This window comes from Sylvia atricapilla, chromosome 5, assembly GCF_009819655.1.
Source record: "Sylvia atricapilla isolate bSylAtr1 chromosome 5, bSylAtr1.pri, whole genome shotgun sequence".
In the NCBI taxonomy this organism is placed as follows: Eukaryota; Metazoa; Chordata; class Aves; order Passeriformes; family Sylviidae; genus Sylvia; species Sylvia atricapilla.
In genome coordinates, this window is record NC_089144.1 from 65,824,681 (window position 1) to 65,851,315 (window position 26,635).

Here is a 26,635-nt window from a genome sequence, read left to right on the forward strand (position 1 = left end):
GTCTTGTGTGGTCAGCTTCCTTGGATGACTTCTCCCTCAAGCAACTCTTTGTGTCAGGTTTAAGATATGTTTGACCAAAGCGATCCTGTATGTCTGAAGAACTGCAGAGTTGAGGATGTCCCAAGGACTGGTGCACCCAACCTGGTATTATGTGGAAACATCAGAGTATGAAACAATGCAAGAGTAGCATCCTGAGCTTCTTACCTCCGTATCCTGACCAAGGAAAATGGTCGTGTTGTGATTATCCCAGAATCCTCCTCTAGGCTAAAGGAATATTCCTGCAGGCAAAGCTATCTAATGCAGCTGCTGGCCTGAATCCCTGGGCTAATGTGCAAAGAGTCATGTCCCCTTAGCTTTAGATTATTATGATGCCTGTATTCCAGATAATCATTGCGTAAGGACAACTGACATTCCAGAAACTGCACTAATGAGTGAACTGCACCTAATTCAGAAACCTTAGTGTGATCATTTTTTCTTCTTTAAAGTACACTCAAGGTCCTTAATTTGAGAGAGAGAGTGTGTGTGTGTGGCTACAATGCAGTCATCTGAAGCTGCATGAGGCGAACGTCACAACGAATTTGTGTTGATTTTAATCAATTAGATGTTTAAGCTCTTTGCTGGAGCTGAAGTTTAGCCCTGTATGTGACCTGAGTGTCCTTCAAGTGACTGATAAGATGACAGGGATGAAGAAAATAGAGAATTCAGATCCAAGCAGGTGTGAGGAAAAGGTCTCGTGGAAGACCTGTAAGAGTAAGGATACAGTATATACAGTGCAGACATTAGTGGAAGCAGGATTAGACCCTGAATAAGCAGAGGAGAGAAAAGCACCATATGTTGGAAGAGGATGAGTATTATGTAAATAACAGGGATAGAGACATTTTGTAAATGGGCAGGCCAATCTCATTATTTATCTACAATAAACTAAACTGTGGGGTCATATCATCCTATTAGACATAGCAAATTAAACTCAGGCTGTCTCTTTTTTTTATTGTTTCTGAGGGAGTTTTGGAGCTTTCTTCATTTAGGTCAAAAAATAAGAGGCTTCCTCATAAGCATTTTAATTAACCAGCTGAAGAATTCTCTTGCCCCCAGAGACTTGCAGTACCAAATCCAAAGCTCAGACTGTCATATTTCAGCTCCGATTGTGTTTGTTCCCCTTTATTCAAGTCAAAAACGCAGACAGCAAATCAACACCCCCTCCATTGACTACTTGAAAAAAAAAAAGGCATCTTGAAAGTTTGATTTTTGACCTAAACATGTTCTTTGCAGCAGCCCAGTACATGAAGACCAGAATGTATGAGGAAAATGACCAAAACCTGCAGAGAAAAGCACTTTTGGCTGAACCTTAGGCCTATGCACACTTTATCCCAGGCATCTTTCCTGCCCCAAGCCATCAGTGCAATAGGGTCATCCAAAGTCTCGTGGCTGAGTCAAATCCCAGTCCTTTCGCAGGGCTGCCTGGTGCAACGTCCCACTGGGGAGAGGCTCTCGGTTGAAGGGTTGGGTTTCCACGGAGTGTGCTGCTCCTCAGGGAGATGAGGAGCTCCTTTCGGGTCCTTGGTGCCTCTTGCCCACATCCATTGGGCTGTGGCAACTCCTGGCAGCATTCCTCCAGCACGGTGACCTGGCACCACTGCCAGCCATCATCCCAGCGGGTTTGTTCGAGGAGAGGAACCACACATCTTCGTGGAGGACGTGGGGAGAAAGGCACTGCCCAAGGGCCCCACTACCCTGTGTCCTCCTCTATGAGGAGCTGGCACAGATACTGCTCCTTTCCAGCTTGTGGGGTAGCAGCGAGCTGTAAGGGGGCAGGACATTGAAGAGCAAGTATGGTTTTGGGAAGGGCAGCAGCCCCACATGGTGGGGAGCAAAGGAGAACATGCTGGGCAGCCGGGCAGTTGTCAGCTGTCCTTGCAGTGGTGAGTAGTATCCCATGGCAGGAAAGGAGCCAGAGTGCTTTCTTGGCATTAAACTAGGAGCCTTTCAAGACAAAAAAGCGTAGTCTCAGGTGAATCAGTATGGACTTCTACTTAAGATGAAATTTATAATCAACCTTATTTATTTCCCTAGTGCGCAGTAATTAAGAAGAAAAGTTTAGAAAAACAGACTTCCTAAAACCCAGTGGTGTCTTGTAACCCAGGACACAAAGCAAAATGCCCTTTTTTCTAGCCAGGAAAAAACTCCTGTCAGGGAAAGAGCCTGTGTGGCAACCTGAAAAATAACAGTTCTGGACTGCTAAAGCATAGGTCAAGGGCAAAAAGTGCTGCTCAGCCTAACCAAGGCTGGATGTTGTAAAGAGATACTGCCTGTAAAGGGGCATGGCTTTGTGGCTGCAAATGTCTTAGGTCCTCCTTTTCAGGAAATTTCTGATTGTAAAGACATTCTGAATCAAAGTATGATTAACAGGGAAGTGATTTAAAAGCAAAATGGGGAAGGACCACCCTACAAGAGATACCTCACAGAATATTTACGAAACAGATTTGATTTTATGAAGAAATGTGTTATTTGATCAGTGGATTGATGGTGGGATTGCTTGTCATCATATTGCCTTTTCCAGTTCTCCTTCTCTGGGGTAGTTTTGTCTTTTCCAGTGCTCCTTCTCTGTGATAGTCCCATGGGATTACTGGTGAAGTGATTACCTGATGAAGGATAGCTGGCTTTATACAAAGTGCCCAGTACTCACTGTTATATCTGACTTGGGAGCAGGAATGAAATCAGCTTCTGTAAGATGCTGAAGGCCACCAAAGTTGCTGAACTTTTCATGTTTCCTCCACTTTGCTCGCTGATTCTGGAACCAGATCTGGATAAAGGTCAGAAAGTAAAGGTACAGAAATTAACAGAATATGAAGGAAGAACTTCTCACAGCCGACTATTTTTCCTAAACTCTGAGCACCAGAAAACACTGACCTCCAGCTCAGCAGAACCAGAGGCTGAATGTAAAGTAAACCACTGGGTTTGACAGAACACTTTTCACACTTTACACAGGATATGGGATTTCTGGACTACCGTGATACCCTATTTTCTTCTGTGGCTCACAGAAGAAATAGGATCACTCTGTTCAAGGAAAGATAGTATTGCAGGTTTTCCAGGGCTCTCTGGGGAGAGCAGGTCCTTCTGTGGTCAAAGCTGTGCAGTGACCAATGCACACAGCATTCTGTTTTCCCTAGATGGTGGGACATTTCACGACAAAGCTCTTCCACCGTGTTTCCAAGTGAATAGACTGAAAGAGGATCCACCTAGATGTTTTCCTGGGCTGCAATAAAAATATGTCACCAGTGGAGATGTAGTAACAGGGTTCTACCAATATTTAGCTGGTAGCATTTGGAAATTCACATAAGGGACTTAAGTGAAAGTGATCCCCAAGGGGATCTCTCAGCAACCTAAGTATGTTTTCTGCCATCTCCTTTGCACTGGAAAGCAGACAACTAATTTTCTCTAGGGAGTTTCTTTCATCTGTCAGCTGATTTGACCAGTCTGCCTTCTGGCAGAGGCATAAATGTATTTATTGTGCAGCTGCAGTTGTGCATCTTGCTGCACTGCTGTGAAAAGTTGAAGCCCTCTTCAATTGCAGTTTCTAGCTTGCTAAGGGACTTGCTGTTTGAATGTAAGCAAGTGGTTGACATGAATACAAAGTGTTAGTTATTGAAGCCAGGTGCTATTGGATGTAAATATAGATGTATTTTAAGCCAAATAATGAGCAGCTCAGTTATTTCTGCATCTCTCACCCAAGAAGTAATGAGAATGTCAGGAGCCCTTTGCTATATTGCTGATAGTTAGCTGCTATATTGCTGATAGTTAGAAGTATCTGGGGTTACTGAGAGGACAGTTTTGTTTATCTGGGTTTGCATGTGTCTGGAAACTGCTTAGTCTGTACAAACTTCACCATTCCTTTCCTACCAGGCAGGAGTTATGTGGTGAAACACCACCATTTAACACTCACAAAGTGATAGAGGGCCAATGGGGGCACTCTGAAGCGCTCTTTCTAAAATCTGCACATGGGATAAAGTTCTCACTTCATGGACTTAAGTTTTTTAACTAAAGGCAAAGGTTTTAACACTTCTCAGACCAAACTGCTCTTCTTTGCCTAACCAGCTCTCCAGCACTCTTATGTTTAAAATGATTTCTCAATACCCAGCATGAGTTCTATTTATTGTGTTTTAAACGTATTCCTCATGCTCTGTCTACTGCAGATACTACACAGAATCATAGAAACATAGACTGGAATGCATCTTTTAAAGAAGATCTAATTCCAGTGCTTCTGCTGTGGGCAGGGACATCTTTCACTAAACCAGGTTGCTAAAGCCCCATTCTGCCTGACTTTGAACACTTCCAATGATGGGACACCCATAACTTCTCTGGGCAATCTGTTCCACTGTCTTGCCAATCTCACCATAAAGAATTTCTTCCTCACACACAACATAAATCTACCTTCTTTCAGTTTAAAACTCTCACTAATAATCTCACCATAAAAAGATGAGTTTGGTAGTGTCTGTTGTCATGAACCAGCACTGATAAGCATTAAATATGCTGTCTTTTCTTTAACTCTCCATTAACAGTCCTTTTCACAGTTTCACCAAAAATCAATGTTTGTCTGACAGGCCAGTCATTATCTGGTTGTCCTGTTTACCCTTTAAACACCCACACAACGTTAAATTTCTTCAAGGTCTCTGGAATGGAATGTCTCTCATGCTCCAGAACTCATTAAATATCAACGTGGATGACCCAAACTGCTTCTCAAGCAGTTTTTTCAGAACCACTGGAGGTGAGTTACTTAGATGAGTAGATTAAAAAATATCTGTCTGTAGCAGCTGCTGTACAACATTGTCTTTATAGAAGGTGTTGCCACCTGACATATTTCCAAGGATAGAGCAGAAATTATGACAGAACATCTTTGCCATTTATGCATTATCCTTGACAGTCCTACTGTTTCTATAAAGTAACAGATCAATAAAATTGATCACTTTGGGTTTTGTTTTTTTGTTCTTAATTGACTTTTATTGAGTTTTTGATTCATAATTTTTCTGACCAAAGTTTTGGCCTGCACCCTCTTGCTTTGCTCATTTATTTTTTATAATTTCTTGTTTCTCATGCTTACTTATACAGGATTCTTAATTTTTTCTATGTAACACATGCAGTTATACAATTTCATCTGTCCACTTAGGCTGCTTCACAGCAATCATAACTCTTTTCTTGACTGAAGGATTTTTCACGGTTATGAAGGGTTTAATTTGGTCACCAGATGGTTGTTCACTTACTTTTTCGACAGTTAAATTATATTTCTGAGGTGATTTGGCTTGTCAAAACTATTATTTCAAAGTAGCAAGAGCATGTGCAAATTCTCTGTGTGCTATTTGATTTGTGTGACAAATGCAGTCAGTCAAATTTATAACTTGTAACTTGAGTCTAAGTTACTGCTAATTTTTAATTTTGTGGCTGATTTCCCTTTATCAGCCAGGATGAGATCAAAGACAGAATTTCCAATGTCATGTGTAACACTCTCTGAACTGGGAATTTCCCATCTGCACTTCATACATGAGGGACTTTTACTTCTTTCATTTACATCCCAGGTTGATGTTTCCCATAATAACTAATTTTTATTTTTCCCCATACAGATTAATTTTTTTTTTTTTTTTTTTTAACAGAAACATGTCCAGTTCTTTCACGTGATTTCTTGTTCTGTGGAGAACACTGACTGGCAGCCCAGCTTGTGTTTTTATGCTGTTGGAAATGCATTGAGGTGTTCTGTTATTGCTAATGGGCATATTGTGGCAATGCAGGTCTAATTCTCCCTGTCTCCTTGTCCACGATGAAGCAATATTATCATGGCTAGTCAATAGTCTCAGGCATGTCATAGTCAATAAACAGCTCTGTGCTGAACTTTGATTGTTAGAGAGGGATATATGCAAAGTACACCAATGACTACAGCACTGGGGCAAGTACAGAAACTGCCTCATGCAAAAATCATCACTACACTGCCTGGTAGACAACAGCAAATGCCAATACAGAGTAGTCTGTACATTTTAATGTAGCAGATTTCCTATGCAGTAAGAATTTGGGGCCAACTTTTAGCTCAGTCAGCAACATTGTATTACAACTGGGGGAAACAGGATTAGTTTCTGTGCACTGGAATGATATCCAGTGCACTTATAGCCTGTGATATCAAAATTCAGAACACTAAGAAGCACTTCTGTTTTGAAAACTAATCTGACATTTTTGAGACTCTGTGGATGACAGTTTGTACTGGATGAATATTAGCCTATAAATGGTTGATAAATGATTAATAAATATTTCCATAAGTGGCTGCTCTGTTGCTAGAGTCCAACAGGTTGCTCATAACCATCTGTAACTCCTATTTGCTATGCATTTAGTACGCTTAGAGTTCCTGTTAACCCTTTGATTCATCCCATTTGGTTAGTCACAGCTGGGTGACAAATACTTCTTTCCCTATTTGTAAAAAGAGAACAGTGATACTGGCCTCATCTGTAGGGTAAGAGAGAGGTCACACATCTCATTAGCATTGCCACCCAGGCATAAACTATTAAGAAGGCCAAATAATGAATGAATTGCAGTGAACATAGCCTTTTGGAGAGACACTGTACCTGAACTCTGGCTTCTGGGAGGTTTATCTTTGCTGCCAGTTGATTGCGAACATGGACATCTGGGTAGTGAGTCACTTGGAAAATTTTCTCCAGTTCCTGGAGCTGCTCAGCTGTGAATGTTGTCCGGATTCTTCGTTTCCCTTTCCTTTCAACTGTGAAAAAAAGGGAAAGATGTATTACTTTTTACAGGAAAAGGCTAGAGGACCACAAGAAGATTCAGAGTTGCAGCAATGTCTGTAAATTGCTCTGCAGCTAGGATGGCATCTGCAACACCTTCTAGACATGTACTTATCATGGGTAACTGGCTCCTGGCCTTCTCTAGCAGACAATGTGAACGGACTCCTTTATCATTAAAGGAATGAGTCAAAAGTGTCCATTTGCACTGCTAATTCCATGGATCCACTACACGTCAACAGCTACAAACACCTGTGTATTTAACCACACTAGCCCTGCAATGAATTTGTCACCCAAGTCCTTCAGTGTTGGACCAACCATTGACCCCTGACTGCTGTCCTCTTCCCATACCATTCATACAGCAGCAGGGATAGCCAGCTGTTTAACTTTGCAGTTGCAAAGGGAAGGTATTTTTCTGACTGTACCCTTGTGGTGTGGAGACTTTCTAAACAAGCTTGATTTAAAGAACTTAACCTTAAGAATAAGGCCTTAAAGCCCATGTGGAAGCCTGAGTGTTGTGAATTCCTAAGGAGACTCCTAGACATTGCTTCACCTGTGGTGGTGTGATCACAAAAAGTACTTCCCTCAACACTCCTATAAGTGTTTTGAAAATGCCCTCCTACACCAGAATATTTTATTTAGATCATAAACTCTGTATAGCACTTGATGTAAATCAGAATGAGGTCTCAGTTGCTCCAAAATTATGCTGAAGGTCTTGCAAGGAAGAGAAAAAAGCAGCTGCAGAATGTGGAGTTCAGCCTCATCTGAAAGCTGGAATCTTCTCTGATGCACAGTGGAGTATCTTCTAGCTGACATGAGTGACCAGCACAAATAGCCACACCCCATGCATTGTGAATCACAGGGGTTTTTCTATTGAGCTTTGAAAACTGCATCTGAGAGGTGTATAAAAATTCTAATACTGTTTTAGTGACTGTAATGAGCTTGCTACCCAGTGACCTGAAGTAATTGTCAATGAAACCATGTTGTTGGAGAAAATTGCTCTTCTGAATGGCTGCTTTTGGTCTTCCACCATCTGATGACAACTAACATACTGTGCAACTAGAGGCATATTCTTTCTAATGGAAACAATTAACCAGACAAGGTTAGCTTAGCCCTCAGAGACTTGGTACCTTTTCCCCCTTGTTCAGCCTTTATCATCCTTTGGAGGGCTAAAACAATGAAAAGGCAACTAAATATCTAGGCTAATATAAAGTAGGCTCAGTGCCAACCAAAAAATGATGGTTTTCATTCTGTAGTCAAAACTTCATTGTGACTCTGTTGACATAGAAAACAAGGATTAAAATATTCTGTTCGTCAACTTGGTAGGAAGGAGCCCAGACACAATATCATCGTGAATATTTCATCTTTTCCAAACCTTTTGGGGACTTTGAAAGGAAACCAGTCATGCAAGAATAACTGAGCAGTGTCATTTATCATAGACACTATCAATACTCCTATGGCTCAGGAACAGCCCAATAAAGCTGATGTCCAACACGGCTGTATCATTAGACTTTCTACCAGCCTATCAAAGTACTACTCATTAAACTGCAGCACTGGCATCAGACCCAAGAGAAAAATGTTATTTCCACTGAATCTTGCTGGCATTACTGGGGCAGAGATTTGAAATGAGAAATACTCCTGTGTGTTTACACCGAAGGTATAAAGGGCACCTTCTCCTAAGAAGCCCTGATTATGTTTACTTCAACCTCCTCAAAAGATTACTGTAAAGGGAGTTTATTGCTATATGCAAGAAAAGGGAAACATCAGTACTGACAGTAGAAATCTTAGGACACTACATCCTCTGTAGATGAGATAGGGTTCCCAGCTCATAATGCTGTTTCTTCTTTGGAGGATTTTCACCTCACATTTACTATATGGCTTACTGTATTCTGTCCTGCTGGCACCTGAGAAATGTCCAGGACTGGAGAGCATGACTTCAGAGAAAACAGCACATGAGTTTCTGGTGTCTCATACCAGCTTTGTGGGTATGCAAATGACCCAGATAACTTGGTGATAAGCAAAAGAAACTCCTTATCAGTTCACTCTAAATCCTCCACATTTTTCCTTCTGGAAAGGTGAACTGTGTTATAGACAAAACTTACGTAAGGGGAGGGTCTGCACAGTCTGAAACTCATCAGATTAAACAAAATGCAGTAACATGAGGTCAGCTATGGGCCAGTAGAGACTGAAGGACAAACTTTGATTTTGACTAGATATGAAATTAAATTGCTAACAAAATAGACTCCTGTTAACTAATCAAGGCTTTTGCCAGCAGGGAATATAGAAAAGTGTATTTTTTTCCATAAGTAATCAGTAATTCTATTTTTAATTATTTTAAAAACTGTTAAGAAATGTGAAAAATCTGGGACTCTATGTTAACATTTTCTCTTGCAAGATGAAACTTTTTCCGACTGTAGCTTTGATAGTTCCATTTGCCTTTGGACCTTAGCTTAGAGATCCCATAGCAAACAACAGCATTCAGAATTACAGTCTAATAAAGAATGTGGGTGGAAGATGTAAGACTAGGAAGTGTTGGGAGTGTAACTTTGGCTTTTCAAATGGGACTCTAGAGTCTCTGGGGAAATAAGACTCTCTCTGAGTTTCCTGAGCTATTTTTCATGTAAAAGCCAGGGATATTCAAGTGTGCTTTTATGCTCTGTGAAAGTCATTTGCAGCTTAGCTGGCTGTTGAAACCAAGCCAGAAAATACAAGGGAGCTAAATATGTCAGAATTTTCAGATGCTTAGAGATACAGCTGTCTATACGTTGCCTTATGGTTGACATTGGAAGGGCCAGATTCTCCACACTCATAAAGCAGTATAGCTCCTTTAAATTCAGTATCAGGCTCATTTGTCCTCTGCAGATCAGCTTTATTAATAGGTCAGACTTGGAGCAAGTTGGAACATATGAACTTTGTAGAAATAGAGATCCTTCTTGAAGGTGCTCTGTGAAAGGATGAGATCAATGGCTACAAGTTTCAGCAAGGAAAATTCTGGTTATATAACAGGTAAAACATGTTTTCATCATGAGGGTAGTCTCATGCGGGCCAGGAGAGGCTGTGAAGTCTCAGATACTTGAACCTGACTGGTCAAAAGCCTAAGCCACCTGATTTAAGCTGGCCCTGCTTAGACTTGAGGTTGGACAGGATAGTTTCCAGAGGCCTCTCGCAACATATCCTATTATGTAATCTCTGACATTCAAATAACCACATGAAGCAAAGCCTCTCCCATCATTCCTCCCCTAAAAAGTAAGGGAACTTAGGGCATTATGGTCTTAAACTAAGCACAGCTCAAAGCATCTGATTTGCAATTGCTCATATACACAGTTTTAGCTTAGCATATTACAGCTTATTTCCACTGTCCAGTATAACACAGTTTCAAGAAATTTGAGGCATGAGCGAATCAATACTGATGACTACTTCTTGTAGAAGTTTGTTAACATTTGCAGTTTGTAAAGTAAAAGCTGCACAGCTGCAATAATGCTGTACTTGGGGCAATATTCTTCTGGACTACATTCTGTAGTAGGCAAATTGCCTTGCACTGCTGTTTCTTAGCTGTATGTCTGAACCAGCTAAAAAAATGCTGCCTCAGGGAGATCTCTGCAACTGCACTGCCTATTTGCACTTACCCCAGTAGTAGCTACAACTGTGTCAAGCTTCCTGGGGCCATACACTAGAGGGACAAGGAATTAAAAATGCAGAAGAAATGCGGGAAATCAGTGCTGGCGCATATTTGCCTTGAAGTAGGTAATCTAGGTAGATGAAGATGGGTGGGATCAGCTTATCGTGCTGCAATCTTCTTTGTCATTTCTGGACAGACACCCTCTCACGGTATGCGACAGCCAGATGCAAAGATTCTGCTTTTTCTTTGAGAAGAAGAAAGCAGTTACATAAGCAAACAAGTGGCTTCAGCTATATATCCTCAGAAATACATTTTTGTCTGTGTAACAAAGTTGACTGTATCATTTGTTTCTCAGAAAGAAACTCTGGTGTGTTGAAATAGAGCTTCGTTATATCTGGCTAAGTTCCATTTCATCCTTTTTTACCTTTTTTCAGAGAAGTTCCTCTCTCTCTCTCTCTCTCTCACTCTCACTCTTCTTTGTAATTCAGATATGTGGGTCTCCTAGCCAGTTCCTTCTCGTGGCTTTTCTGAATGTTGTTTTCTTGTGGTGACATTCTGCTCATGGCAGACAACCCCATAGCAAAAACCTCCAGTTATTATTACAAAGTGCTGATAAGCATCAGGACAAAACCTGCTTGTCTGTATACAGGGATGTGCCCATGGCAGTCCCTCTCCTAGTTAAAGTGGTAGCTCATGGCTTTCAAAAGAGCTGCAATATTTGGGCATGAGTACTGCAGTGTGGCTAATCTTTATTAAAGTGGTTTTTCAGCCTAAGAAGGACTCATATAGCCAATGAGACTGATCCTAATTGGATGGGCACAATGTGCTCCAGATAGTCTCCTGCTGGGGAAACACAGCATTTATCATCCAGCTACTGCCTGTTCAGGCTTTGCCCAAGTTACTTCAGAGAAGCACAACTTGAACTTTTAAAATCTTGACTTCGTCCCTTCAGTCCAAAACTCCTTAATATACAGTTGCTTCCACCCTGGTGCTGAGTATGGTGTCTAATCACCTGATAGCATGACTGAAATGCAAAGAGGTTACAGATTTCAGGAGGTGTGAACAGGACTGCTAAAAATACCAGGCTGGACACCCGTTTAAGCTGTACAGTGGTGGTCAGGGGAGTTTCTTAAGTCTGCTTGTCAGAGGAGTCAGCAAGGAGTAGACAGGAAGCATGAAACCATTCATGCGGATCGTGCTGACAATGAACCTGAGCCCCTGGTGAATTTAACCTTTCCTGTCTGCCAGCAAAGTGATGACAGTGTTTACAAATGCTGCTGCCTGAAATGACGGCGTGCATAACTGAAGAATATCTGAAGGATGAAGCAGACCATCAGGTCTGTTACCTGTTACCTGTTACCAAAGGGCCTGCACCTTCATGAACTCTTTCAGGCCAATGTGGATTTGGAGTGGATGCATTTGTAGGTTTCCCATGAAGCTAAATCTCAATCTTGACACTTGTCACATTCAAAACTCCAGTGAATGTTTGCCACAGTCAAACCTCATCTTAAAAGCAGTGGCCAGCCTAAATCAATAATGGCTCTCGCCAAAGAAAATAGGTTCCTCACCCCTCTCCCCACAGTCTCTGGTCCAAAGCCCTTGTGAGAAACCAGCCATTTGCAACAGGGAGAAGGCTGAGCTTATTGGAGGTTGCCCAGACAGCCTGCTTTTCTCTTTATTCCTGCTTTTTATGGTTATTTGTACCTGTGAACATCTAGACACCGATCAGGAACATTTATTTACATCCCTGCCTCTGCTGTTTCCCCTTTAAGCATAAAGGGCTTGCTAAAACAGTAGGTAAAAGACCTGCCCTCGATTTCAAAGAACAATAATTAACAGTACCATATCCAGGGCTTTAATGAAAAGTTCTAGGACAGTTTTGGAGAAGCCAATAAATACTCATTAAGACCTTTGAAATAAACTAATCATGATATGTGATCAGCTTTACAAGTGGTCACATTATATAGATTGGACTGGAAAGAACAAATTAACCTCTGGGTCCTGTGTAATGTACCCTTTGGATCCAAAATTCCTAGGAAAGAAGTGGCTTGAGGAAAGCATTGAATGTTAACATTTGCTTTAAATAAATAAAACTCCAAACTCAAAACCCATGAAGAAACAACACAAAAGGAATTTATGATAGTCCCCAACTGCTGACAGCTTTGCTTTATTCAGTGCTTACTTGTACCAGTGAGACTTCTATGCAAACACAGTTTGAAGGGTGACAGTAAAGGATTCAGGTTTTCATTTAATATCCAGGGTGTAATTATAAACAGTCAGTCTTCAAAGAGGGAGAAAAAAAAAAAGAATCAGCCTTCAACAATAGCTCAAGTAATACCACCAAAACAAGGTCAATGATCTGGGGCATTTCCAAGTGTATACAGAGGAAGACTGGACTTTAGAGACACAGGGCTGCAGGGACTATTCACACAGATAAACAAAAGGCTGGTAAGACAGCTAATGGCAGCCAAATTATATATATGGGCATTTCTTTCTTTTCTCCTGCTTTTCATTTTAAATAGTTTCTTTTTTTTTCTGCAGGACAATGGGATGCTTGTGCCCTTTCTCACAGTCTCATTGGTGTATTCTGGGCAGCCAATATTTATCTGGGATTGTGATTGCACAGTGCTTTATTGTCTCTTGGGTGCTTCAAAAATGCATTAAGATAAGTCAGCATATTGGGGGAAAGACTGTTCTGTGAGAGATAAACCATGCTGTTTCATAGGGGTACATGGATTTGACCATATTGTCCACAAATGGACAGTACAAATGAATTTATGACTTCAGAGAAAACAGAAACATTGAGCTAAGGATGTTTGCAACTGGCATCAGTACAGAGGGGACATGACTTATACTGGAATTCCTCCAGAACTGAGATTATCTCTATACTTTCTGTTGTCTTTATGAAAATTGCCACCAGAATTCATCAATATGCTTTGGGATCACAGATGCTATCGTAACAATAAAACAATTAGATTAATAAAAAGATCCCTGAGCTCTCAGTCAGCAATGTGCAGAGGATTTCTGCTATGGTAATATTTGGGTGATGTTGACTCATTAGGGCTGCCTCCTCTCCAGTAAATAAGGAAGACACAAGCTGCAGGAAATAACATGAACCTCTGAACCACATGTGGTTCACAGCCTGAACACCTCAGTTTCTGGTAGAATTAGGAGCTCTGTTTATTGAAGTATGTTCTGTGCTGTCCTTGAATTATTGCCCAGAGAAGAAATCCCACAAGACCGGACATCCACCAGTGTCTGAAGGTGATGTTGCTACCTGGCTTCTCCAAGCACCAACTGCTCCTTTGCTTGAGCAGAAGACTGGAACACACTGCTGGGCACACACACACAGTGCCTTTGGATGTAGTTACAGTGCACACCTGCCCATTATACAATCAGACCCAGCGTGTGTAAAAGACATTGCAAAATGATTGCCCAGGAGGATCCAAACTAGCCTGAGATCTTGTACTTGGCAGTCTCCACCAGGAGCTGCTGCAGTTCAGGCACGCATGGGGGTATGTTATCCTCTCAAACTCCAGTGCTCCACCCTTCTGGATTGGCAAACCAGTCCCAGGGAGGTCAGACAGAACAGAAAGAAGTAATTAAAAGGGAAGTGGGAGCTCAGGATTTGGGTGTTTACACAGAAAGGTTGCTGAGATGCTGACCAACAAACCGCAGGAGTTTGCCCTGCTTGCTCTGAAGTTTTGAATACCTTGTCAGTGATGGTGGCTGCACATGACAAAGGGGCTGCAATGACTCATCTCACAGAAGCTGGCTCAGTCTGAACCTGCAGCTCCAAAGTAAGGCTTTCCTTAGAATGATGTCCTTCTAAAACATTTTATCAATGCTATTTCTTCTTCTAAAACAGGCTTTATCAACGCTGCTTTCCAAGAATCCAGGTTTTCTGAAAAAGCTCTGCTGAGCTTTTCATGCAGAAAACCACAGTGGAAGCATATAGCATTCAGAATGAAGGCAGCCAAATTCAAATAAGGGTTTATAGCAAAACTAAATGCCAGTGTCAGCATGTCTCTAGCATATGAGGGCTCTTCTTTTTTTGCTTACAATGCAGCCTCTAAGTTCAAAGTACAAGAGGCATTGCTTCCTGCAAGTGGTTTGTGATAAGGGTATAAATCTATTTAGCTTAAATGACACTGCATTTCTAAACCACTTAATGGCAGAAGCCATTTTATGGGAAAAGAGAAATTTTAGGGAATTGTTACAGGGTTTCCTGGAAATATGCTCCAAATCCATACTCAGGATGACAGTCGAGGTGCTCTTGCTGTCTCAGACCACATGCCCGTGAAGGAGGCTGTTGTCGAAGCCTCCACCTCACCTTTCTCCTCCTATACAAAATAGCACCAAAGCCCAGCCCTCCTCCCTCCAAGGTGGTTGTAAAGCACACCTGACTTCTTCTATTCCCTGGCAACTAAGCAGATATGTATGTCTAGACAGAGCCCAGGGCCCTTCCTCACAAATCATGAATGTATTTTACATCAGTGGATATGTGCTGAGAGAGAGAGAGAAGTGAGGGAGTACCCCACCAAGGGCTTCTGATGTCATTTCACATCAGAAAGGTCTCCTGTTGCTGAGGCTGGTGCTGCTCCTCTGAGGCATCATTAGTATGGCTGTGAGGGAGGTCCTGGGGACACCTCCATGGATATGCTATGGGCATTTGGGACTGCCAAAATGCTTTGTCAGAGGACCTGTAACTGACCTGTAGCTGCCATGCCAAAAACATGTCTGAAGCACCCCACAGTTGACAGGTGCATGAACAGAAGTTAATTTGCAATCAGCTTGAGCCGTCAGCAGGAGTACAGACTGCTTCCAAGTGTGATGTAGCCTACACTTCCTGCAGGTGTTGTTGCTGACTTTGTCTGAGAAAGGTGATACCTGCCACAGCCAGAAGCAGGAGAAAAAAGAGCCACCAGCTTGTCTCCCATAATGTAAAGTGCAAGAAGGAGGCTCAAACTTGAGATACAGGGAAGTATTTTAAACCTAGGCCTCCAACTCTCTGCTAGGAATGACAAAGTGCATGAACGAGATCCGAAACATCGTTGTTCGCATACCACAGGGAAAACATCAATCCATATGCTTTAAGATTACCTCTCCTTCTTCAGCCAGTTTCTATCAAAGGCTTGGAAACTGCAGGTACCAGTAGCCTAGAAAATGGCAGAGCATTAAACCTCTGGCCTCAAAACCTCACTGCAACCAGGAAACAGAAGAATTTTGATTCAAATGCCTTTAAAATACATGTTGCCATTGAAAGGGGCTGCGCATATTGGCTCAGTTTTGTGCAGATAATTACATGTGTCCTCCCCTGCTTTACTGATGAGGCTGGTAGCTACCATGGTGCTAGTCAATGAAGCTAAGTGCCAAGTCAGGATACCCACCTCCCAGCTACGGTGTGATCCTCCTGGCTGGAGACTCCCTCACATGTGAATATTCTACTTCTATACTCAGAGGCAATTCTGAGAGCCAGATCCATACAGTCCTGGCTCTCCTATGAGGAGGCAACATTTAGCCCTGCTGTCATGAGCTGTGTGTAGCTTACAGGGCAGAGGAAAGCTAAAATTTCCAGCTATCTTCTTACAAGGTTTCTCCCTGCATGAAGACTGATGGCTGTCTCATGCTGGAGGAGGAGGTGACAGCAGCTTGTCACAAGACTCATGTAATACCATAGCAGCAGTGGCAGAAACAAGGATTTTCTTTCAAATGTATGTCACAGAAAGTGTTTCTCCTGCCAGTGCAGAGTATGGAGCAAGGATGATGTGTGGATCTCAGGAAAGCCAGCTGAGTAACCCTCCATCTGCCATCTTCAATGGACTTTAATGAAGTGTCATCTTTTCCCTTGAGTAAATAATAACAAATTATGCAAAAAATACCTTGCTGCTGCTGCTGCAAACTTATTTTATGGAGTGTAATATGGATGTCTGTATTTACTTTTCCTCAAACTCAAGGACCTTAGAGGAATTTTTGTCACATGCTGCTAATTAATTGCCATCTGTTAGGAACTTGTCATGCTCAGGTACCATGTATCCTGCTCAGCCTAAAGCCTCTATGCAACGTACTGGAAAAGGATACTTGTGCTGTCCACTGCTTTGGCTAAGAGATAGACTGCTGTTTATCAGTGCTCATAACTAATTAAATTAGCAGATTCACCAACATGGCTGGAATTGAAAGTCGTGTCTGACGCATCCTGCCAGATCTACTGCATGTCGCCCGTTTGCGTGTGTGCATGCTGGTGACCTCTTCATCACCTCTACAGTGGGTCCAAGGTGTACAGAATACATTGAGCTGACTCAGCTTGTTCACCGCTTCTCTCCCCACGTTGTGCAATGCACATTTGCCAGGAAATGGGGGTTGCACAACCCTGGCAGTGAGGCTCAGAATGTGGTAACTCCTCACAGCCCAAGCAGGAGGGCAATAAACACCCAAAGCAGTTCCTACCACCAGCATTGGTAGAGTTGGTAGGACTGAGCTGGAACTTTAGCTCCAACAGTGCTTCTTCAGTCTTTTGATGGTAAGAATGAAGAACCATCTCTGTGACTCATCCAGGAGCTGTGACCATCTCTGTGATTCAGCCAATGGAAACATTAGCGATGTCTATTGCTTGGTATCACCATGTACATAATTCTAAGATAACAGTTTTGTTTTGGGGCATTGAAGGGAAAAGTCTGGATATAGAGGCACTCACCATGAAGTGGATGGTCCACTGGGAAACCACACAGCTGATCTTCCTCTTCCTCATGTTTTCTTTTGCCTTCCAGACGTTCACATCCCGTGTCCTCACTCAGGAGGGATGCTGGGTTGGCAGCAGGTCTTCTGCAGTGAGTTGCCTGCACTCTCCTTGTTTTGGCCATGGGTGTAGCACATGTGGTGTGAAGAAGCATTTTGGCTGAAGGTAAGTCACAGTCAGACTGACTCCAGCTGCTGGAATCTGTGAAGGACACAGCACCAGACAACTTTGAATGAAGTAACCACTGTTCAGGCACCTTCCAGTTTGTGTGAAAAAACGTGGTCTGGATACTGTACCACTCAAACCTGATCATATTTAAAATGGCCCTAACCCTTCTGTGCTGTACTTCAATGCCAAGATTACCTCATGTTGCAGACACAGGATCTCTATGAATCTCTGGTGAATTTGACCCCCAAATCTTGCCTGTTCTCTGCTCCCTTCCACCCTAAAATTTTTAATGGTCCTTATGAGAGATTTTTGAAAAAGGACTGTAACAATAAGGAGACAACCAAAAGATCAAGAAATCTCAGCTTCCCTGTCAGTATCCAAATTACTGGCTGCATTTTTGAAGGACTTGGAAGCAAATTGAGCTGCTCGGAAAATCTGTCAAGAAGATTGCCATGCATTTGCTGGATGCCAAATGCTTTTAAAAGCCTAGTCCTTTCTTAAATGTCCCTGTAGGTACATCTACCCCATAGGAAAATGGGCAAATGAATAGGATAAAAAGTCAGTGTCTTCCCCAATTCAGGTCCCTCTGTCCTTTCTTCTCCATCTGGACTACCTGCTGCTCTGATTTAGGCATTGGACAATTCTAAAGGCAGCCTTTGCCCAGGCTGTCAACATTTCTCCTGTGCCTTTGTGACAGGTGATGCTGGTGATATCTAGGAAGGTACTGACAGCCAATTCATCCTTGTAAAATCATCTGTACGCTCTTGTTAACAGGACAAACAGGAGAAGTGTGTGTTGGCCTATTTTCATGAAGTGCAGCTGTAAATTAGCTCAGCTATGAGCATGGACATTATAAACAATCTCTGAGGTAACCTCAGCAGCAACCACTGATGACATGTGCTAGGATACCTGATCCCAAGTGCGGAGGAAATTTGCCCCAGAAGCCACAGTCTTTCTTCAGCCATGGTGTTGCCTTACTAACACCATTACCTCAGTGTGTAGCAGAGTCACCACAAAGATCTTCCAGATGACTTCTCTGCCCTCATGAACGTAGTACGAGTTCTTACTCCTCCTTATAAATGTGAACAAACTTTGCAAAGCCATGCACTGAAATATACCATGCTGGGAAGCCTCGAGGTTTACAGCAGTGGGCTGTCTGTGGCTGTTGGCATCCCAAGAGAGTTACACCTAATACCCCACTCTCCACCTCTCTTTTCAATTTTACAACATTGCCATAAACCCTGATGCTGAATATTTGATGTGCTGCCTTTGGTAGTTGCAATGATGATTCAGTTGACTCTTCAGAGACAAGCTATCTCTGTCTGTGCTGCTTTAATGGCAAACCTAGAATTTGCTCTAGTTCTCCTCCCCACCTGGATTTCTTTGCTTGGAAAGCCAGAGTTAAAGGCAACACATAATGTACCCATTGGGGAAATTTAGGTTGCATTGTTTGCATGGCCTGGGAGCAAATATGACAGTACAGGTTTTTTGCTACTATTGCCAAAGAACATTAAAATCCTAATGTAATAATGGACTGCACTCCTGAGCAGTCTGCTACATCTAGACTCTGGGGTTTGCTGCACCTCTGGGTGGTCCTCTCTCCCTTCTCATGTCTAAATGGTAGCAGGTGTAAACCACTACACGCTGTACTGGAAGAGGCTCCACTTTTTAATATACATTGTATATATATATATGTATATGTATGTATATATATGTATCTGTTGTCACATCTGGCATTGGTAAAACATCTAACTTTTTAGACTTGTTAGAGATTTATTTTCTCCAACAAACAAGTTCTATTTGAAAGAAGCTTTGGAACAATGATAATTATAACACCTGGAGACAAAGTACCCAATTCTGATTCTGCCCTAAGAGCCCATGCAATAGGAATTTTATAGAGGGTTGACACTTACATGTCAGAAGAAAACGAGGCTGTAAGTCCTCCAAAACTTAGCCAAAGCTTCATTTCAAGAAAGAATAATTGTTCAAATGTTATCTATTTAAAATTCCATCAGTCTTTGAGTAACCTTTTCACATGTCTTTATTCTTTACATTCAGCTTTCCCCAAAAAAATTTTTCCCTGAGATGCACTCATACCCAAGTGATGAGCACAAGTTACATATAAGCACGGATGGAGCAATTACAGACAGAAATAGAAAGAGCAGGGAGGAAATGGAAGACAGTCTTGGGCAGATGAATAAATGCCAATGGCTCTGTGAACTGGTGAAAAGGAGTGGGAGGATCTGTTGTTTGAGATCAAAGAAATATGAACCTCATAGATAGGCTGAATTAATCAAGGAGTATTTCTGGAGGATAAGAGTGAAGGTAGATGATGCTGAGTTTACAGAACATAGCTGAGAGTTGGAAGCCCCAATCCTGTTTGTGTTGCAACCTTCTTTGGTGTTTGTTGTTCTGAGCAAGTAAAGACACTGCCTGAAGTGGTTCCTTTTTAGGCCAGCTTGAATTTTTTTTTTTTTTTTTTTTTTTTTTTTTTGGTACACATTCATGTGACTCCAGCAGGGAGCTCTGAAAATTAGCCATGAACTGGCATGGGGCAAAACTTCCTCCTGGGACTGTAGTTTTCTTTTTTTTTTTTCCTTCCCCAGGGAAGGCAATGACATTTCAGCCAAGCACAAAATGAGATACTTGTTACTGTCATGCACAGAAATGACATTGACTTGTGGCTCAAAATGGTCTTTTTGTCTTGACTTGCAGTTGCATAGGAAAGGATGGACAATTTCAGCCAAGATAGTAGGATTTCACTTTGAAAGCAGGAGGTTATTTCAGATGACCTAAGTTCCATTTGAGCCTTGTTGTGTAATCACTGGAGAGAGGCAGACTTGTGGAGGCACAAGATTTATGATTTTAGGGTCTTAGTAAGGCTGTGAACAGAGAAGAGTCTGTCGCTGAGCAACGAAAGCATCTTTGTACTGTGTTGTTTTTCTGTTTCTTCTACATATTTTTCTTTCTTTCCTGGTTTTTGTTTTTTGGTTTTTTTTTTCCTTTCCAGGTTATTTGGTTTTCTTTGAAATAGGTGGGGTGAATGGTCTTTTTGGCCAGATGGTATCTGTTCAGTTAAATTCTTTCAGTTTGTTTCCTCTTTAGTGATAAAGCTGGGTGGAGCGTTGCTCAAGGTGAACAATCACCATATTGACATTTGTGTGTGAAGTGGTGGTTGTATTCCTATTAATTTGCATATCGTTAATGTGATGGAGCATAACACAGGCAGAATGACGAAATTACCATATCTGTTACTGCTTTCACTATTAATTTCCCAGGTGTATCACTTTCATCCCAAGCTTTCCCTGTCTTGATAAAGGATCTCCTGTTGGTGAAACCTCACTGTCAGAAACCAGGGGAGTAATCATCACTTCAGATGTAATTTCAAGTACATTAAAATCAGGTTCCCAAGAATTTCAGAACAATTGTTTTTTTCTGAAATAGGCCTGATATTCTTCTGTGTTTTAAATGAAAGAGTTGGCACAAGGGAGGAGATCAGCACTCACTGGGTGTTTCATTGTGTTCCTTGCAAAGGCCATGGTTAGCCCTTCTAGGCATTGTGACAAAAGACTGAGAGGAAAAGCACAGACTGCATACTAAAATGTCTTCTTGTCCATTATTTGGTTTTTAATTTGGTGAGAGGCTTTCAATGATTTCAAGAGGCTTCAACAACTGCAGCTCCAGGTCCTCTAGCTGTTGTTATGTGCAGTGAACTCCCCTATGACTAGCACTGCAACTGGGAAGCCAAATGCTCCCGAGAACACTTCACAATTCCTTACTACAAGTCCCTTTGGAATTACACTCACAAAAACAGATGAACTTAGGAGTCAGGCCCAGAGATCTTCCCATACATGATCAAGCCCCAGCTTTTTCTGAGATGCTTGCACTGTATATCACAACATCCTTTTTGTCAGAGACTCAGAATAATTTGTTAGAAGCAACTTCTAGAAGTCATCTGGTCCAGCCACCATGGGTTTTCTTGGGAATTTTGGTTTGCACCCCTCATTTAGAATCATAGGTTGGAAAAGACCTTTAAAATCAACTCCAAACATTAGACCACCAAGTCCAACCATTTCTGACATCCTGCATCTTCTCCTCCCCTGGTCCCACCCATCTGCTCAGCTCATAGTGGCTAGATTTAGACTCCAGGACAAGAGGTATCTTGGTACTGAGATTGTTCACATCAGATGGTAATTTCTGGCCTCAGTATTTACCTTATTTTAGCCTGTGTGATGCCATATGGATCTTCCTGTCTCTCACATGAATCATGGCTTTGATCAGATAAATACCATATGAGATTGTGGGGAATGTTCTTAAAATCCATAGTAGAGCCATAACTAAGCCCTGACCTGTAGTACTTCCTTCTTTGCTGCTGCTAAACTGTTATGAGAAAGCAGCTGGATTTGAATCCCATCCTGGAATTTCCAGCAAGTTCCCTAGCTCATTTCAGTTCCCTGATCTTAGCCACCACTGAGCCATACTAGATGTGGCTGATTATTTACACATTTTTTTAAATGACAGTGTTATATGGCATGAATCTGAACAACTTAGATGTAATACAGCAATTTTCCCAAGATGTACAGCACAGGGTATTGCACTTCTGAAATAAATATAACTTATCTGAATAAATCACAGTTCTCAGAAAGTTGCTCAGAAAGCAAAGGGTAATCAACTTAGGTACCACATTCTTAGGTAAGAAACAAGCAGTGAAAAAGTTTTGTTTTCATTTTTTTAAACTTCCTTGATCAATTGCAAAAACAAAGTACAACAACATTGTGGAAAATTTCTACAGCTTTCCTGTTTTCCCACTTCCAGTAACACCTAAGTGAATCTTCACTTGTATATACTGTTTTCATTAGTTAATATTCTGCACTCCCTTAAGTTTATGAATCCAGCCTTGCTTTCTCGCAGGGGAGAGTAGAGTCAATATATTATCTCACTACAGCTACAGTGTCTCTCTGGTGTGAAGGTGGTGAAGCAAGCCAAAGCAAAGCCTGGTGGTTCTGCCTATGTTGCTTTCAAGATGAAAAACTGACTGCAGCTTGGGGTGAGGCTGCACTGGGAATGCACTAGTGCTGTCCCAGGAACCCATCATGTCCTGCATGCAGATTTGTCAGACTCCTTTCCTGGCAGTGGCCAAGACACACTTAGCTAAGACACACAGTGAAACCAGGCTTCAACATACGGATTGTGAAAAAGACTTAATATAACAGAAGTCCTCTCTCTGTTCTCAGAGAATACTCTCACATCGTTGAAATGCAGTTCTGTGGCATTGTTGTGAACAAGCAGTGACTGAATTTTCAGTGATATTCATCTCACTTTGGATCCAGTGGCACAAAGTAACTGCCACAGGCCCTCAGGAAAGGACATTCAGCTCACCAAACCACACTGCCAGAGCTCACAGCAGCATTTCTCCCCCTTAACAAACCTGTGCTCCTTTAGCCCCACTGCACCAGCAGCAGCATCAGCCATGTCCTTGTCCACCCCTACAAACTACCAAGCTCTTGCTTCTTTCAGGACTGGTTGTCCAGTTCCAGTTGGCAAAAGCAGCTTAAGGAAACTTCCAAATGCTCCAGTCCTCCAATAGTACCAGTGGCGAAACAAGCAAGCAATGCTTGCCAAAACCTTCAGCAACCTCGTTTTGTCATTGAAACAGCTTTTTCTTTGAGCAGGAAGCTGTACCTCCAGATGCCCTGGAGAGCTCCCCCCAAACCCCAGTTGTCCTGTGGTTCTGGGAAAACCAGCAGAACCCTCTCTCCCCCCTCTACACAAGATTCCATGGAAAGCTACAGTTACTGGCATAAAGTCAGTAGTGGTCTATTCAGCCCCAATGCTGTGAGGTGAGTGGTGGGCTGACATCGAGGAGACGGGTTATCCTGTGTCACAGATTAACATAAAAAAGAACAAATCTTGTGCAAAGCATGACTGAGTCAGTGTTAGGGTGCTTTAAGTCCAGCCCCAGTAACTAATGTTACATTAGCAAGTAGTTTCCCTCACCATTAGGTCTTGTTTGTTTTCCAGTCCAGGTCGGGATCCAGTTTGGACATAAAAAGAGATTAAACTATGCAAATAGGCAATGGTTTCTTGGACTGACAGACTTCTGGAAAAGGAGACTCTACCTAACTAATGGGTGGTTCATCCAGTGTCCTGGGAAATGGGGTCCTCATCCATGAAAGGATGCCCCTATATTATAAAAAAAAAAAAAGTGTAGCATTAAGCTTTGTTGAAAACAGTTGAGTGAGAGGTGAGTGAAAATTTTATATCAAAACTACAGGTCATTTTTTAAGTATCTGCTTGTATACAAAAAATATCACTTTTTCATGGAAAATGCAGATTGAAAAAGATGAAGAAATACTGAATCCAGAAAATCCTCGATGTTGTTCTTTGTTTAACAAAAGGAGACAATTTCTCCGGGGGTAAAAGTTCACTCAAGGCCAGAGTAACTAAATAGTGAAAACTGAAGGCAAAAAGTCTAATGCACTTGCTGGTTTGCTAAGATCAGAGTCATGCCAAGTTTTCTACTAGCTGTTTGTATTTAGTTCATGAAAGAACCTAGTGTCCATGATGATAAGAAGAAATGATTAAACATGTATGCTTTCTCTTTTCTTATTCCATCAATTGGGTTCTAACACTCCTATAGTTACCATTACCCTTACAGATCATTCCTCCTGCTTGAGTGGTCAAATTTATCAGAAAAGAGTGCTGATATGAGATTTGGCTGGAATTCCAGACAACAGTCAGCCCTTAATATAAGTGAAACTCTGAAAATTTTGTTAAGTTGCAGCAGTCTTAGGCTAGTTTCTTGAGCCTGAATACCTGTCCTTCTTATGGCAGGCATTTATTTTTTTCCCCCTACCAGAAAACAAGAGTATTGTTTTTTTAAAAGGAAAGATGCTGTATTTTTTACAATAAGCACTCCTGACTGAAGAGAGCTACCTGAAATAACTTTTCAGGTTGCATACTCACCTCTCCAATGCCATTGGGGCTTTACAACGTACAAAACCCCAGTCCAATCTAGCGAGAGGTTGAAAGCAAATTCTTTTAAAAATATTATATATATATATATATATAATGAATTATGTATACCTGATAAGGGAAACCCCAAATTCCTACAACAGTTGAAGAATAAAAATACTCTCTAATTAAACCTGACGGCTTTAGGGATCAAAAAGCAAGGAGCATTTTCATGAAGCGTTATAACTGGTACTCACCAAAGGCCACCGGTGACCCTGCTTTTACGGACGGAGGTCTCTCAGCGTAGCTACTCCTATTCCCGGCTTCACTGTTCAGGGCAGTGCTGGCAGAAGGTTTCTTTAGGATTTCCTCAATGGAAAAGGACAGGCTGGGCTTCCTCTGTCCAGCACGCACCCGGGGCTCCGTCATGTTGCTGCCGAAGTGGCCGTGGCACTCGGAGCGCTGTGGCGCTGCCCTGGGTGTCGCCGCGGCCCGGGGAACACGCGGCTGGGATGGTGCGTGTCCCTCCCCACCCATGCCCGGGTGACCCGCGGCAGCGCCGGCGAGAACAACAAAGGGGACCCGCAAACTCAGCACACGAGCCCGCTCCTCGCTGCTGATCTGCCCCGGGACCACCACCTGCGCTCTCTACCTGTGGGGAAGGCGGTGTTAGGAGTTAAAATTCTCAGTGAGGGTTAAAATTGTCTTACCCACCCCAGGCGCTGCGGAGCGTTCCCCCTGCCCTCTCGGTTTACGGAGCTCCGAACGATCGCTCCAGGAGGAGGTGCGCTCCTTGCAGACGCAGGACAAAAATGCCCTGGGGAAATCCTGGTTGTGGGGCAGTTATCTTCCTTTTCTGTTTTCAGGCTGAAACCTGCAGAAAGCCCACTGGATTTGTACCATTATGGAGTCAAGAAAATAGTTGGCAGGACAAATACTTGTCCCTTGGGCCGTTTACTAGAAAGAGAGACAACCTGTAAACTTTTCTGGCATACAAGGAGGTGGCACGTACGAAAAGCTTCCTCACCAGCACTTGGCAGGTTTTCCTTCAGCCATCTCTCCTAGCCATCAGCTTTGGTTCAGATTCTCTTTGTCTTCTATTGTGAAAACCCTTTGAACTTTCCAAGCAGGTGCTTTTCAAGATCATCCCATCTTATCAGTCACAAGGGAAAAAGAGACGGCCCTTGCAACACATGCAGGAATAGGAATTAGCGCCCTCTACTCCCCACCTCTACTTCTAAAGAGAAAACATTATTTTGTTTCCATCCTGAGCTATGGAGGCAAGCTGGCTTGATAATCATCCCACCAGTTGCTTCTGCCTCCCAATTCGGCATCCAGCACAGCGGGCGATTTCCTGGCTAAGGAGGGCGAATACCTGTGATTCCTCTCCTGAGCCGCTTCTACCTTCTTGTTAATTTTTATTTCGGGAAGAATGTGGTTAGATACGCTCCTGGTTCCTTCCCTCTCCCTCCCCGCAGGGGCATTTCTTGCCTTCTTCTGGGATTGTCCCTCACCTTTTCAATTGCTATGGTCGTTTCTCCCTTTCCTGCTGGTTCTTCTCTGTGCCTTCCTTATCAGGCTCTTATAATTGTATTGGCAGTCCCTGCCTTATTTGTCCAGCGAACTGACAATTCTTGAGCTGATATCCCATCATATGACCTTTTCATGGAGTGGAGACCAAAATTACTGTGTAACCAGGGGGCAATAAACCACACCTGATAAGATGAAAGGCTTTCGGCTTTTTCCAGATTCTAGATGCAGGGAAAACGGTGGGGGTGATGAGGAAAAGAACAATGGGAGAGGTTCAAAATGATGCAGCCAGTCGTGATGAAGAACATTTAATTATCTGACTTCATGAATCAAACTTCTCTCCGGGCAACAGGATAGACCAGAGAACATCTTTCACACTGATGACACGCGTGGGGTAGAATGGGAAGTGTTTCCCTTTGCTCCCTTTGCATCCCCCTGCCGTTTCTGTTAAAGGACGATCTTGTGCCTTCCTGGTTGTGTGATGAGGTGGCAGCAGTTGTGTGGGTGCAAAAGTTCTTTGGGCCCTCTCCATTAAGCGGGGAACATCTTCCCGTTCCAATCCCTGCACTGGGGGAATGCCTCTCTAACCAAGCTTTGTCCTCTCCAGCTTTGCTGCCAGACTCTGCACTCCCGGCTGGGCACACAGAGAGGGGAGTGACCCCCTTCTTTGAGAAGGAGAGAGTGGATCATTTATGGGCCAAGAACAGGTGAGCCTGCTGTCTGTATGCAGAGAGAAGGGAAAGAAAGGTGCTCTGAATCCATACCCTGGATTAAACCTGTCTATTTAATAACAGGGTTTCCCTTTTTATTTTCCCTTGTGATTCCTGATTCAAAACCCATGAAAAAGCACAAGGA

General features: G+C 42.5%; 1 protein-coding gene across 1 annotated transcript; it reads right to left on the minus strand.

Annotated features, from left to right (window-relative positions):
• Nucleotides 1-1,743: 1,743 nt before the first annotated feature.
• Nucleotides 1,744-24,787, minus strand: ISX (intestine specific homeobox). Its single transcript, XM_066318773.1, has 5 exons — nt 24,508-24,787; nt 17,087-17,329; nt 6,600-6,751; nt 2,684-2,800; nt 1,744-1,980 (listed from the first exon to the last, which is right to left on the minus strand). Exons 1-5 carry the CDS (start codon nt 24,785-24,787, stop codon nt 1,744-1,746), a joined length of 1,029 nt encoding a protein of 342 aa, XP_066174870.1.
• Between the last annotated feature and the right edge of the window lie 1,848 nt (nt 24,788-26,635).